The following is a 16,279-nucleotide window of genomic DNA, read 5'->3' on the forward strand; positions in this document are numbered from 1 at the left end:
ATCACGGCACACATGTGCCCCAATACAAAGATGTACACATACCAAGTTTTTTTAGTGAAAAAAATGTAAGTATTCCACAACTTATTTCTGTTAAAGAGCCGCTTCACAACCAGCACTAAACACTGACAGCAGGATGTCCCTTCTATAGAACCCCCTTTGCTGGAGACACACGGTACTAACAATCTGGGGGAGTTCAGTTACAGCGCCGAATCCTGATCCTGGACCCGGAGGGAAGCCCTCAACAGTCTCCTCTCATTACAGCCAGGTGTCTAGACTTCTGGAGAAGTTCAGTGCTATGCCCAAACTAGCAACAGACACAGTCCACAGTGGAGCTTCATCCCATGACTTCTTTACCTACAACCTACCCTGTAGATAATGTTTCCAGGTAAAATTATTTCATTCTATTATATTCATTTCTTCATAAAATCCAAAGAATTTACAAACGGAAAAAGCTTCTGAGATCAACCAAGTTATACAATAAGAACTAAAACCAGCCACTGAATTGCTTTCTTAACATCACAGCAACAATTAAAGCGATGACTCAGGATTGGATCACACACTGATCTCGGAGAGGACCTACACTGGGTTCTCAGCACCCACAATCAGGAGGCTTACAACCACCTGGAACTCCAATCCCAATGGATCTGACACCCTCTGGCCTCCACAGGCTCATACATGTGGGTGTACATAAACTTACAGACACACAAACATATACATACATAAAACATAACAAATGTATTTTTAAAAAACCACAAGCGACAAATCAGGAAGACATCAATACAGTTTGTGATTCCAACTTCAAGTCCTTTCACAATTACTATTCCTTGCATTTTGCTGACTGTGCTGTTTGTCTTAGAGACTGTGGCTTACTTTGACTTTGGGGGATTCAGGGCTGTAGACTCTCCCCTAAACCATCCTAGTGTTTTTAGAAGGGACATTCAGGGTTTCTGGGACCACTATTCTAAGTAAAACCACAACTTAGTCTTTAGAATTCGGTCATGACCCTCAGAGAAGGAAGTTTTTCTAACTTTAATCAGCACTTCATGGCTTAGGTACTCTATGTATGAGTAACAGTCTCCTTCATTGCCCCTCTTCTCTTCAAATCTGTCCCTCTAACCTCACTATTCATCTGCTCACTAAGAATGCCTTCCCCTCTCTGCACTACAGGGACACGTGACACATCCATGAATCACTGTGCACAGCGTGGGACTAGAAAGGGTGTCCTGGAGACTACATGAAGGTAATAATGATCATGACTTCAGCAGGCAGACAAGACGGTGGCAGCAGTGTTGCAAAACCGGGTGGCTACAGACGGCATGACACTGAAGTCTGAGAGAAGACAAGCTGTCGGAAACAAGGCAGGGGAGCAAGGTAAATGGTGCTGCCTGTAGTCCCTGATGTTCAGGGACTAGGAAACAGGCTCTCAAAGCAAGGGAAGAAGAGGAAGAGGAAAAATTACAGACCTGAAGGACAATTTGTCTTACCAAGGTAAGGATATATCAGATGAGAACTATGGATGGGACAAACTGGTTTCCAAACTAGCTACAAGCAGCTGTTGTGAACCACAGAGAATACTCAGAGCTCCTCAGGACCATTTCCCAGGGTAAACTCTGTAGTCTCCCTCAACATAAATTTCTAGCGGACATTACTGGGACCCATTCACAAGATGATATAGATCTCAAACCTTATAAATATGCTAATTTTCTCTTCCCAAATTGTATATAGTAAGTGTGTAAACTGTATTTCCAAAATATCCAACTCTGCCTACTTCTCAGCCACTAGTCCAATCCCTCTTTTCTTGCCAAAACTATTAAGCCTTGCCTCTTATTCCCTCCCTCCCCATTCAGTCCACTTCCTACAAAGCAAAGTGATGGCGGCACCAAAAAACTTTTGCTAGTGCATTTAGAACATATTTAAATTACTATTTTTTATTTACATTTATCCTGTGTACAAGTGTAAGCACATGTATGCAGAAGTCAAAGGGCAACTTCTATCTGTTTTTCCCTCCATCAAGTAAGTTCTAGGGGTGGAACTCAGGTTATCAGGCTCGGTTATCAGGCTCGGCAGTAGTTGCCTTTATACACGGAGCCGTCACATGGGCTGGATTCTTTCTTTGCTGTGTACGGATGTTCTGCCTCCTCATGTCTGTGTGCTATGTGTGTGCCTGGTTCCTGAGGAGGCCCCAGAGCTCCATGAGCACTGGGAAGCAAACCTGGAGGAGGCTCCTCTCAGTGTGGCCAGTGCTCTTCATCTCTGAGCCGTCTCCAGCCCTATCTGAATGCTTCAGTGAATTTTCACAAGACTTTCTACGATCTGAGATACCAACTTTCACTCTTCTCATTCATTACACTGACTTTCTCACTGCTCCTAGGTCATTAAGTGACTTATTCGATTTTCCACATTTCCTTGTACCCAGAAAGTCCCCTCAAGATCATTCATTCTGGGGACTAGAGTCCTCAGATTCAGGTTTCCACCTTAAATTTTAATTCTTGAGAGATGGTGCAGTCTGTGTGCTTGATTCATGTAAAACATGAACTGCTCACTCATCTCACTAGCTGGCCTGAGTCTCGTACTACTCATTACTAGGACTGCGGTACTTCCTTTGCCTGTGTTTATTTTGTTTCCTCTCACTGAAAGTAAGCACCATGAAAAGTGGGAACTTTGTTCTTTGTTATATTTGAGCTCTTGGAATATAACCACATTCAGAGTAGTACTCAATAAATACATGATGAATGAATAACTCCTATCATAATGTCTTCAGGAGACAATTCAGTAGATTCTTGGCATCTGCAGATTCCACACTAGTAATTTCTATGCAAATGACTCACTGCGGTCATGACGTTTCGTTAGCTTTCAGGTTTCAAAAAAAGCTCATATTCAGAGCACACTCGCACAAAGTAACTTCTGGCTCCATTGCTTGTCATCTACATAGTTCCTTAACATCTCACGGAGTTGTCAAGATTCACGCACAGTAAATACTGATTTACTAGCTTTCCCCTGTATTTTTAATGTGCCCATGACAGTTGAAGGAGCCAACAGTCTTAATGAAGAAAAATGAGACATTGTAATCAAGTACGTTTCCACTGGAAAACAGACATTTCATGGAGAAAAATTTATGATACAACTTTGATCTATAATTTTGCAAAGTTGTGAAAAATGTTAAGATATATTCCACACAAAAGGGAAGATTACACTTATTATTAGCTAAAACCAATTAACAACCAGAAAGTTTCCTATTCCCTACACTATTTCATACTAAAACTATTTTTGGCTTATACTATTAGTTTATCTACTTATCTTCCTCAACATAAATTGAGCAAATACTTACTGAGTGCTTCTCATAAATGACGTGCTAATAACATGAAGACAATTAAGACACAATAAAGAACAGCAGCAGCACCCACCACAGAAGTGTGCCTACTGTACAGTATATCGACAGCATAAAGGAGAATAGTCTCATAGAACACACACACACACACACACACACACACACACACACACACACATCTCTGCTATCTAGAATGGTAAGTAAAGTAGGCACTCAACAAGCATGATCAACTCAATTCTTAAAGCAAGATACTATTCTGTATTTAATGACGTTAATATCATCACTTTGAAACCATGTCAACCATGCTCTCTTGTTCTACAAAGTAATTATGTTCATAGATGAGTATCAGTTAGAACAATCAGATAACTATGCCACCACTCACAAACCAGGAGTCTAAATTCTAGGAAGATTTATTTCTTTTCTTAAATAGTGACCTCAGAACTTTCAGAATCCAGACATATATGTCGATAATGCATCCATCAGGACAGTTAACTAACTGCTTACACATAATACACAATTAGGAGGCACTGGATAACGCTTCTTTGTTCTCCACTTCCAAGAATGTAAATACTTACTGCTCCAACTATACAACTACTTCATTTCAATGCAATGAAGATCTAGGAGAAACAGACTCCCGGCTCTGTCCATTTCAATCAGCATGCAGTTTTACAGAGCCCAAGGACTGGCTGTAAGGCTGTAAGACTGACTCAAAACATATGCGCACACTACAAGACGAGTAGAGAACATCATGCAGCTTGAACACTCTATGCTCCCTGGCTACTATAGTTATCAACTGCTGAGCAGAATCCACAGGAGCCCTCGGATAAAGTCATCTATTTGGATATAGTCATATTACTCTAGGGCCCGAAATCATACAATCCTCTAATCCAGTATTTTCTGGATACCTCATATGCTTATTACATAATCACTTCCACCCCAATCTGACAAAACGTACATTCAAGCACACAGTCCTGTGTCCATTCTAAGAGGACCCTCACCCCGCTGTTTACTTTCACCAAGTTTTCCTTCTTCATTTCCTCTATCTCTAACTTTTAAAAAAGAAAATCAAGAATAAGCAAAAAGTTGGGAGTACACAGGTCAGTATAAAGTGCTTGCCTAGCATGTGCAAGGCCTAGACTCAATATCCAGCACCAAATCCTAAAAACAAGCCTCAGAAATCCCAGTCCATGGAAGGCACAGGCAGGAGGATCCGAGTTCTTGTCTAGAATGGCTGCATAGTAAGACTTTGTCTCAAACCACAGACACATAGACAAACAAACAAAAAACCCCAGATAGAGCTTACATCTGAATAGCATAAATCACCAATGAACTTTGTGAAATATAAATACAGAGTTAACGGTAGTATTTAATAGACTGAGGTGAGAAAAGAACTTTTAAGTTCTATCAGTCTCAGTGTGTAATTACAATAAATGCTACAAGAACAGTTTCTCTAATCCAGTCCTTTATTAATTCTCCCTCTCTATCCTTCACTAAAGTCAGCTCCTCACATTTTATCACACACAAGGAAAACTGTGACCCCTCAAGTCTCACAATGCAGCCTGTATTCTCTTCTTTCACAATGTGTTTCTTCAGACTACCTACTACTTAATGATGGATTTGGCCCTCTGGGTCTCTCACAAAAGGAAATGGCAACTAGGCTATCTTTTGTCACTAACTGTAAATTCCAAATGTGTACCCTGGAAAATAACTGCACGCTGAGCTAAAACAGTTATCCCAGTATTCATTTTTCAGTAGACTGTTTTCTAAAACATCAGTTTAAAATAATAAGCCATGGATTCAAAATGCTGCTTCACCAACTTTACTAAATATAGCCATTTTATAAATCCAAGTTCAACAAAAATTGTTGGTCATACATGGCTTCTTTAAAAACTATTAAGATTTTTTTTTCTAAAAAAAAAAAATACATTTGCTCGATCATCAATCTTTGCACGTCCTTCACACCAAACAAAACAAATTAAAGAAAGCTGGAATCAGTAAATATTTGTCATGCCAAGGACATTACTACTTTCCAAACAAAGTCCATCCCCAAAGCAATGTCACATTTGCAGGTTAAAAAACCTCCAAAGTCTAGACAGATGGTTGTCATCACCATTACGAAATAACCTCACTTTCCCAAACATATCTTTTATCCATTTTTTATCTTCTTTCTGCTATGTTATAAACTGTGGGCTTTAAAAAGCAAAAATGCCTATGCAGTTGCTGTACTGAAATAGAAGAGAGCTTTAAACAGCTAGGCATTTCTACAGGAAGGCTTCCCAACAGGGGAAAAGCCACACTATACATAAGCTAACAAGAACACATTACAAGCTATGATAATTACCTCAAGAAGTAGGATAAACATTTGTAGATAAAAAAGGAACTTCGCTTTTAATAAAAGGCTTTAAAATATGTTCTTGCTTAAGTATGGAAATTAGTATTTACTAATTCTGTATTAGCTAATTGTTTCATAGCAAAAGAGGAAAACCATAAAAGATTAAAAAAAGAAAGAAAAAGATAGAAACAATACTGTTCTACACAGACCACCTCCCCCACCCCCACCCCCAATGTGAACCCGGAGCTCAGGGTGAAGTGGTATGACACTCTCTGACACTTATCAAAGCTCGGTTTCTCCTCCTACAGGGCGAGCTCCAAACCAAACTCATTTTTACTTGAAACTGATTAAGACAGGGATTCGACACTCTCCTCTATTGTTTGATGGTAACTTCTAACACTTTATCCCAGCTCCCGTTGACAGCAGCAATGAGAAATAATAAGCAGATTTTTACACTAACAGAGATGATGAAATCTTATTAAAATGTAACATTTTGGAAATTTAATTTGAAAAAAACAAAAAAAAAATTTTATAATTTGGACTTTTATACAATTTTATGTGATGGTAACGGCTAACATTTATTGAGCGCTTACTATGCGCCAGGCACTGTGCTAAGCGCTTGAAAAGTATTATAGCACTTGATAAAAAAACAACTTACACAATGAAAAAATTTAAGTGTTATAATCAGAAAGAACCAAAGCAAAATAAATCAATACTTTCTACTAAATGAAAATTATTTTACAAACAGTTGCTAAATAATGGGCTTACAGCATTAATGGGCCCAAATCTAAACAAATTAAACAGTAAACCAAACCAACCAAAGGCAAAAATCTTTTAACTTTCTCTAACTGAAAACACAAAAAAATCACTGCTTTTAATTGTTTAGAAGATTTTCAAGAAATTGCAAAAGAACATATAGATATACATGATGCCAAAGTAAATTGCAACACATGCTATTATCTAAGAAATAACAAATTTAGAATTAGTGAGGCCCAACATAATGAGGTTACTACACAATAAAATATAATTTTGAAAATTAGCTATCTTCTGTTAAGCCCTATAGGAAACCCACAACAGTAGAAGTGGCTGTTCTTTACTTTTTCCCTTAAATATAAAGTATCCCAGAATAAGTACAAAATTCTTACTTTGTTGCCCGTATAAACTTGCCCCAAACTGAGACAGCTGACCTGATGTAGATGGTGATGCCAGCATCTAGAAACAAATTAATTATATTAGAGCATAATATAGTTACAAGTCTATATACTTCATATCAATGTAAGACTCAACCCATGGCCCACATGTCTTACAAAGACTACCATAACCAGATGAAACCAAACTGTGCAAACAGAAATAATTAATGCTATGAGTTTTTTTTTAAGTTACACTAATGTATAGCAACACCATTACTTAAAAAAAAGAAGAAACTAGGCTATTAATGAAAACACAAAGCTACAATCTCAGTCAGCTTTGTAAACTTACATGCGACATTGACATTAGACTATACATTAAGACAAATTCTAAATAAAACCTATTACAGAATAGAAAAGTTTTGTACTTTGTAAAAATATTTTTTGATTTTTATATTCACACAGCTATCTATGTAAGTAGAGAGAAAACATCAGCAAAAGACAAGTAAAAACTACAAACAAAACCAAAGACATGGTATCTGATTTACACGGTTTCTCAGTGAGTGATGCAGACTTGATTGTACTGCTGTACAATGTCTTTGAATTTAGTAGAACAATGTCATATTTTCCTGGTAGAATATAAATTCTTTCTTTTTCTTTTCTTTGAGATAGGGTTTCTCTGTGTAACAGTCCTGGGTGTCCTGGTATCTGCTTTGTAGTCCAGGCTGGCCTCGAACTCACAGAGATCCTTCTGTCTCTGCCTCCCAAGTGCTGGGATTAAAGGCGTGCTCTACCATCACCAGGCAGAATATAAATTTAAAGGCATGTTACATTCACAGAACACACTGTTTCTTTTTGTGTTTCTTTACAGACAGAAATGCATGAGTGCCATTTATAAAACAGGTATTTAAACTGAATAAATGAGGACATGTAAGCCAGTGTTTCAATATTCCACCTTATACAACCATCGAAACATTTTAATTAAACACAACATGGGCCATAACATCAAGAGGTGTATAACCTAGTGGGAAAAGAGAACAAATGATGCAATGACTTTCCAAGCTGGTGCAGCAAACTCTACAACAGAAGCAGGCCATCACTGAGGAAAGACCACTCTGTCCAGACGAGGAAATCAGTCCATTTCTGTAGGGTGGAACCTTTGACGAAGCTACCCAAGAGGCCTCTCTTAGGCCAACAATATGCAGTTAATGTAAGGTTAACGTCATAATCAAAAAGCATGAAACAGTGGGGACTGTAATAGTGACTAGGAAAGGAGATACAGCGTAGTTCTACTGAAGAATATAACAATCGGAAATAAAGAATGCTGAGGCAAGATTCCAACAAGATGACTGCTTACTGTAACAAAAAACAAAAAAAAAAGTATGAAGGACACGGCAAGAAGAAGACAGGTGCTTTAGGAAGGAAATCACTAAGAACCGGATGGAACTGGTGAGGTGGCCGAGTGGAAATAAACAAGAGACTCTGGCTACAGGAGTCATTTTTCTCTCGGCAGAGCTGGAGCACAGAGAAAAGGGGCCGCTGAGTGGAGAGCCCGAGGACAGGGAAGTTCTGTGGCTCCAGAGCAGGAAAACTGGAGCACTTAGATATGGACATGTTGCACTTACTCTTAAGTTTACAAACTACATATGATAGCTGTTTGAAGTCAATGGTGCACATGCCCGTCAGACCCTGCAGAAAGAGGGGTGGATTACACACCACTCTAAAATCATCAACAGTTACAACGGAATTAATTTCCTAAAGAAGCATCAACTCGTGTGTGTGTAAAACACACATATTCTTTGTTACATCCAGGATGTGTATTCTAGACAATTAACACTTTAAACTATATAACCTTTAACAATCAATCAAATAGGTTAAAACACAATCAATCAAATTCTTTTGTTAGGGACTATATTCACTACTGTTACCATATTAACTATAAATATTTTATATACATATTAAAAACTCATTTCCAAGCTGCATGAAAAATTGAGATGTATAATTTTTTAATAAACCTGTAGTTAGTGACAGAAAGTCTATATAAAAGTTAAGAATCATGACTGTTACCATTATTAGTTATAAAATGGAAAATAAAATTGCTTTTGTAGGTTTCACATAAAAGATATTGGCCGATATAACTAGACGACTTACAATGAATGTGAATATCTTCAAATGCACACCTTAAAATGATACTCTTCTAAAAATGTCTACTTTCTGAATACTTGATGCCGAAGAACAGCCAGACATCCAGTGTACTTTCTCACAAAGGCCGGCCAGAAAGACACAATTACATTACATGTGTGCTGCGCCCAGCACTGGAGGATGAAGGGAGTGAGAAGGGCACAAAATAAGGCAGAGGTGCTGTGAGACCCTCCAAAAAGAGAAGGGAGGTAACGGCTCACCACAGTGTGGCATTCAGTATCACTTTCTATACTGAAAATGCTAACATTATTAAACAGTGCATTTCAAGAACGTAACAGCCTAGTGAAAATTAAAAATGGACCCTGGCAAAGCATCAACTACCATTAAAAGACCACAAAATCTTATGTACTTAAGTGCTAAAAATTCATCATAAAAAATGAATTTCTCAGAAAAACATAAAATCTTAGACCAAGAAACAGATTTCACTGGAGTGTAATGCAGTGTAAGTAGAAATACACAGCTTCACAGTCTCAAAGAGGGTAAAGGTAGAAAAGATGAAATGTTATGCTATCTGCAGAATAATGAAACTACCGAGTAGTTTATCACATTCCCAGTTTAAAATTATATTATGCAATATCTTCATCTCTCGAGGACTCTACACTCAAGCCAAACAACACAATAAAAACTAACAGAAGCAACCAAAGAAATAATAATGTGGCCTTACTTATTTATTCTAAGTTGTTAAGTGGCCCCTTTACCTTTTCCTAATAGATATTAACACATTAGAACTTTGTTGTTGGTTTGAAACAGGATGCACTATGCAATCCAGGCTGGTCTCAGACTCAAGATCCTCTTTCATCCATCTCCCAAGGTAGAAGAAGCTCCAGAACTACATCTTCAGTTATTTTCATTAACAGTGGATACAAGTGACATCTGTGATCAGTAACAATCTACAGCATTAAGTCTTCCATTTTCTAATGGTGATGACTTCTTGTGCTTACTCTCTCCAATAAATAGATCTGCTATCATTAAACCTAACTTACAAAACATTAACATAGTTTGGTGATGGAATTAAAATTTTAAAACAAAATTTCTCTAACAAATATCAAAAAGAAGTTTAAAATTATCCTTTAAAGTTTGATCTAATTTACTTAAGTGAATGGTGATAATTCCTCTTTATTTTGTGAAAAAAAAACCTTAGTAGCTTTTGACTATATCTTATCTATACAAAGAATGAGAGACCAAAGAATGAGAGACCAAGGAAGAATGCAGATTCATGCATGTGTACACATAGACTTAAAGAAAAACTTAAAATTAAAAATTAGTGGTTTTAAAAAAGATATCAATGGAATCTAATAAACAGAGGCAAAGGAAACAAAGACTAGGTGGAGGTAATATTACTAAAAGGAATAAGAGAGAAAGGGAACAGGAGAAAGTAGACACACAAAAATAAAACTGGTAATAAATCACAAAACCTGATAGTTTATGAATCAGATACAGTAAAACAAGTTTACATAGATAACTTTTTAAAATGGTAAAATAATGAAGAAAAAATGGATGGTGTGTGTGTGTGTGTGTGTGTGTGTGTGTGTGTGTGTGTGTGTGTCTGAATCCCTGTTATATAGAAAGACACAGGACTGGTTCTGGCAATGTTTACACTCAAAAGGCTCTTCATGTGTACTAGTACCAAGTCTGTAGCAAGGACACTTCCATACATTCACTCAACACCATTTTTCAACCTCAAACATACTTTGAAAACCACATACATGTGGGTGCGTACACACACACACACACACACACACACACACACACACACACACAACTTTACTCATACAGATTAACCATTTTTCAGTAATTCAAAATTCCAAATCCAAGATCCCTCTCCACAAAAAAAAAAAAAAAAAAAAAAAAAACAACAACAAAAAAAACCCAAACCTGAAAATCTGAAAAAATTGCCACAGTCATGATGTGTAAGAAGTTTTAGAACTGGGTGGGGTATTGGGTTTAGGTACTTCTAGTCTGGAGTATTCTGGATTAAGAAATACTTAATCCTTATGCTAATTTGATGACTAAACATTTTGTAATTATTTTGTAGATAGTGAAACTGGATGCTTCATAGATGTATCATTTTCTCTCCATTTTACATTTTAACATTAAAATCCTGTTTAAAGATAATGCAACTGCTAATCAAGTTTTAAAAATTCTAGAAATGACCTGACATTTAATTCCAACTACTTCTGAATATACTCTGCTTTATTTCCAAGCCAGCCAGGGGTACACAATGACCCTTGTCTTTAAAAACAAAGAAACAAAAAAACCTGACATACACACCCAGACCATATTCTCTATTAGCGTTTATAAGATGCTTTGAAAGATTTTTAACATTCTATCTGCCAATAAAAGTAATTTTCAACAGTATCTACTCCCCTTCTCTTCAATGAACACAGAACATATTATTTCCTAACTACTGCAGATTCTAAGAGCAAGCTCTAACTAGAGAGATAAAATCCTTGCCTCTGCTAAGTTTCAATTCTAGTGGATTAAACAATAACCAGGTACTTTCAGGTAGTGATAAATGCTCTGCATCTTCATCTTTATTATTTATTTTGTGTGCATACGTACATGTGTGTGGCTGCATATACCCCACAGCTCCCAGATGGAAGTCTAAGGACAATTTATAGGAGGTCAGTTCTCTCTGTCCACCATGTGTGCTCAAACTCAGGTCATCAGGCCTACGGGCAGCAGGCACCTTAACCAGCTGAGTTGTTTCCATGGCCCAAATATTATGGAGTTTTGAAATCCAGAGAATTCAGAAGACGATGGGAATAGTTACATACTACTGTTCCTATGTTCCAGATGAGAAACTGAGGTGCATACAGATGGCTTACTTTGCCCTAGGACACAGCCTGTAAATCACACAGCTGAAGTTTAAACTCTTATTAGGCTTTCTACAGCTCACATTCAGTCACCAAAGCGATTAAAGCACTTTATAAAAAGCAGGTGGTTACTAACAAATTCACAATATGTATAACAGCGAAGAGCAATTTAAACCTGCATGGAAAATGTCAATGATGAAGCCCTCTTTATTACTGAAGATAGGTGGTAAGGTACTTGCTGCACAACCGTGCCAGCATGCATATGAAAAGCAGGGCATAGTGGGCACACTTATAATCCAATCCCAGTGCTGTGGTGGAGGCTCCCTGAGGCTTGCTTGCCAGCCAGCCCTGCCTAATGTGTCAGTCCAGGTCCCAGTGAGAGACACTTTCTCAAAACAAGGTGATGGCTCTTGGGGAAGAATAACTGGGTTGACCTCTGGCCTCCACAAGTAAATACCTAAATACACTCCTGCCCAGAACAACCCCCTGGCACCACCAACCACTCCCAAAAGCCAAAACAAAGCAATATTCTGCCACTGAACTACATTCCCAGTCATCCTTCTGAAAAGAAGTCAATACTGGTATAAAAATTAGTACTGTTGTGCACTTATGACACATGCTCTCATAAAAGGATGTAGAAAATTTTATACAAGATAGTAAAATGCTCATATAGTAAAATGCTCATAAAGCCAAAGCAAGTCAAACTGTTGTAGTCTTGATAGAGACTCCGTATGATTTGAAAAACATGCTCGAGAGCATTGGAAACTTTTATATACTAAGGGGACCATTTCAATCAAACCATTAGCAAATATTCTAAATCTCAGAGATAAGCAAAGTATCATTCATGAGCAAAATCCAGCACCCTGCTTATTCTGTAGGATGCATGACTAAGAGTGATTTTTATATTATGGTTATGTAGCATCCTTCATTCTGCCTCTTAAGTCTACAGAGCCAAGTTACTACCTTGCTTTTCAAGAAAAAGGTTCTCTGACCCATAATGTACTTATACATACTGGATAGCACCACAGAGATAAAAAAGGTATTTACCACCTTAAACCAGAATAGGTTCCTAATGGGCATAAGTTGTAAATCAAGTTCTGAGACAAAATAGGAAAGTCCTATGGACTGTTCTAAGTATAATCTAAACCAGAAAACATTTAAAAAAAAATTCCTGGGGGTAGGGATGTGGCTCAGTGGTAGAGCACTTGTCTGGCATGTGCAAGGCTCTGGGTTCAATCCTCAGCACACATGAAAACAAACAAAAAGCCACACAATAATGGAACTGTTTGCAGACAATTTAACCTGATTTAATCATTATACAATGTAGACATATATTAAAAGATCACATGATACTCCCTTAATATATACAATATTTATGTTTTGTTTAGTTCTTATTTTTAAAGAGAAAATGTCAAGGGATTGCTTTTTAATAAAAATGATAAATACCTCAGTAATATAAAAACCATAGAGGAAATTTTGAGGAAATACTTGTAAAAGAAGAGCTCAATGCCACATCAACAGAGAACTATGAAAAAGCACAAACATAAGTAATACAAAAACTACAAATGGTCACTAGCTATATGGGAAAGACCTATCACTCAGTGTGTGTAAGTCTATGTGTTTACGTTTAGAAATGCTTTAATATATGTACATTGTTTTGGTCTGAAATGAATTGTCTGCTACATGCTCAATTGTGTAAGCCCTTAGTCCTCAAATGATGGCACTGTGTGGGAGCCCTGCTAGAGGAAGTGAGTCACTGGGAGCAAGCCTTGAGGTTTTATGGCCAGGTCCCACTTCCTGTTCACTCTGCTTACTTCCTGATTGTAGATTGCTATGATCAGCTGCCAACCCATACCCTCAACCCACTGGCTCCTGCTGACAAACCCTCCCTGTCACGACAGAACCATCCCCTGGAACTGTAAGTCAAAACAAAACCTCCCTTCCTTACATCGCTTCTCCTTAGGCATTCTGTCACAGCAAAACAAACAACTTCTTGGGTCTATTTGCCAAGACTCATGAGCTGGTATTCTTAAAGGCATGGGGAACCCTACTGACACTAAAAGTTCTTACACACATTCTGATGGAAGATGTCACCGTGCTTTCAGAAACTTAAATCATTCTATGAATTGTGATGAAAATGTCTGAAGTATAAAACTGGAAATCCTAGCAGTGAATTAGTCCTAACAAGATTTGAGTTTTTCTGATCTACGTATCTATACTTTTACAGTTTACATAGACTGCCTGTACTGTTTTCAATAAGAAAAAAGTAAAGTAATAGTCATCTTCGGTACCCATTGCACTGTTACCACCTTTTTATAGGCGAGGAAGTGAAGGCTTTGAGACATTATTGCTAAAAGGCAGGACACAAGCGTATTTGTATTGCTTTTGAGTTCAAGTTCTTCATCTGCCTATTTTATTACTTATTAATTTAACACAAAGTTTCATGAATAAAAACATTCTGTTGCTTCTGTGACAATAACTATATTGGAATAGTAATTAACATATGGGAGCCCCTGGGTAACATGAATATACTAATTCCAATTTTAAAATTACGGTAGTCTTGGAGGATGCACAGTTCTTGTTTTCTAAAAACTTCTTTTTATGGGTATAGGTGTTTTGTCTGCATCTATGTCTGTGCACCACAGGCATGCAGTGCCAAGGAGGTGAAAAGAAGGCCCTAGATTTCCTGGAACAGGAGTTAAGACTGTTGTGAGCTGCCATGTGAGGGCTAGGAGTAGAGCAGGCCCTCTCAATGCTCTTAACTGTGAGCATCTCTCTAGCTGGCAGAGATTTGTTATTCATCCATTTAAATCTTCACATGTTCTAAACGAAACCCTTCATCACCATATTTATTCCCATTTTCCTACCACATTCGGTTTTCACTGCATATCCACAGTCATAGTTTATAGTTTCTGCAATGAAACTATCAAATATTAGACCCAAATGTCCCACAACACTAGTGACTGAATCCAAGGCTTTGCTCACACTAGGCAATTGCTTTACCATTGAACTACATTCCTAATTTTTTAATCTACAAAAATCAACACCTAAATCAGACACACGTGTAAATAGTAATTCAACATAATTCACATGCAATAGCAAATAGCTCGACAGTTACGAAACATCAGAAAACCAAGTGACATTATTCCATGAGATATTAAAGGACACTAACAATAAACAAAGTGCACATGTATCTTGGAGGGAAAATTGATAACTTTTTTCTAAAACAACAAAATGTTCAAATAAAAATAATGGAGAAATGGGGATATTGAATAATCAAATCCTAAATCCTAATGTGAACCTAGCCTGAGCCAATTTGTGACCTTCCAAAAATTGGATGTGAACTGGTAATAATCAGCTTTAAATAAAAATAAGGACATCTGTTACATGTTCAATACTCCAAACAGAACTGGGAGCACTGCTAAGAAATTAGTGAGTAGCAAACTCATAAAGCGTTGAAAGGAAAAAAGCTAAACAGATACACAGGGTCAGAATATAACTGGTTTGGCTTAAAGGTACAATACAGGAAGTAGATTAAAATGATCTGGGGTTGGGGATTTAGCTCAGTGGTAGAGTGCTTGCCTAGCAAGCACAAGGCCCTGGGGTCGGTCCTTAGCTCCAAATAAAAAAAAGAGAGAGAGAGAGAAAAAAAAATGATCTGAACAAATGAACTTATTTTAAAATATCCTATAAATGTGTTACCTTTCATGTGGATTGGGATTACTGATCTACTAGCCTTCCAAAGCACAGATCTCTATAATATATAATCCACACAGTAGCAAAACTTTCAACTGTAGTGTCTGTAGCTGAGGAGAGTAGGGTTTCTGTACTTGCAGGCTAGAATTCCAGGAAAGGATCACACAGTAAGGACAGAGTTTATTGAAACTTGCTAGTTTATGGATCTTGAAATCTGTACAAATGTGCTCATTTAACCTGCTTACCTTTGTATGTACACTTGCTCTATTATAACAAAATACTTCCCATGAAACAAAACCCCCAGATCTCCTCAAAGTAACATCCTTAAGCCATGTCTCTGAGAATGTCCTATAACATTATCGAATCTCAGCTTAATCATCACAACACACTAATGTTTCCCATTACAAGGTAGGGCTTTATCTTTCTGTCCCCAGGGCACAGTCACTAAAGCACAGACAATCCCCTGGAGTTCACATGCTCCTCATCAGGGAGCTAAAAACAGGCACACGTGCTGCTGAGGAAACACAGTGTAACTGACGAACTTACATCTTTCTCTGACCGATGTGGGAACATAGAAGACTGGCTGTAGTACATGTTTTCATCATGGTAGTCGCTGTCCACCCCCTCTACAAACTTCTTTCTTGAAGCACCAAACATGCTGTTTGTCACCTAAACAAAAACATTACTTTTATCAAGAATAGTATTTTGGAAAAGTCCAGCTTTACTTTACCCCTATGGAAACAAAATGAATACTGCTATGATCCCGAAACAGATTAAC

The 16,279-nt window shown here is 37.5% G+C and overlaps 1 protein-coding gene and 1 long non-coding RNA gene across 2 annotated transcripts in view; one reads left to right on the top strand and one right to left on the bottom strand.

Annotated features, from left to right (window-relative positions):
* Cnot2 (CCR4-NOT transcription complex subunit 2) overlaps window positions 1–16,279 on the bottom strand; it is a 97,786-nt gene that overhangs the window by 23,363 nt on the left and 58,144 nt on the right. Inside the window, exons 3-4 of the mRNA XM_059245797.1 lie at window positions 16,048–16,170; window positions 6,733–6,872 (exon numbers count right to left, since the gene is read on the bottom strand). Of these exons, the coding sequence (XP_059101780.1) occupies window positions 6,733–6,872; window positions 16,048–16,170 (263 nt within the window). The remainder of the gene's footprint in view (window positions 1–6,732; window positions 6,873–16,047; window positions 16,171–16,279) is intronic.
* Window positions 32–1,715, top strand: LOC131894906 (uncharacterized). Its single transcript, XR_009375050.1, has 2 exons — window positions 32–385; window positions 1,168–1,715. It is a non-coding gene; the product is annotated as an uncharacterized LOC131894906 (long non-coding RNA).

The sequence above is a fragment of the Peromyscus eremicus genome, chromosome 18 (assembly GCF_949786415.1).
Source record: "Peromyscus eremicus chromosome 18, PerEre_H2_v1, whole genome shotgun sequence".
Lineage (NCBI taxonomy): Eukaryota > Metazoa > Chordata > Mammalia > Rodentia > Cricetidae > Peromyscus > Peromyscus eremicus.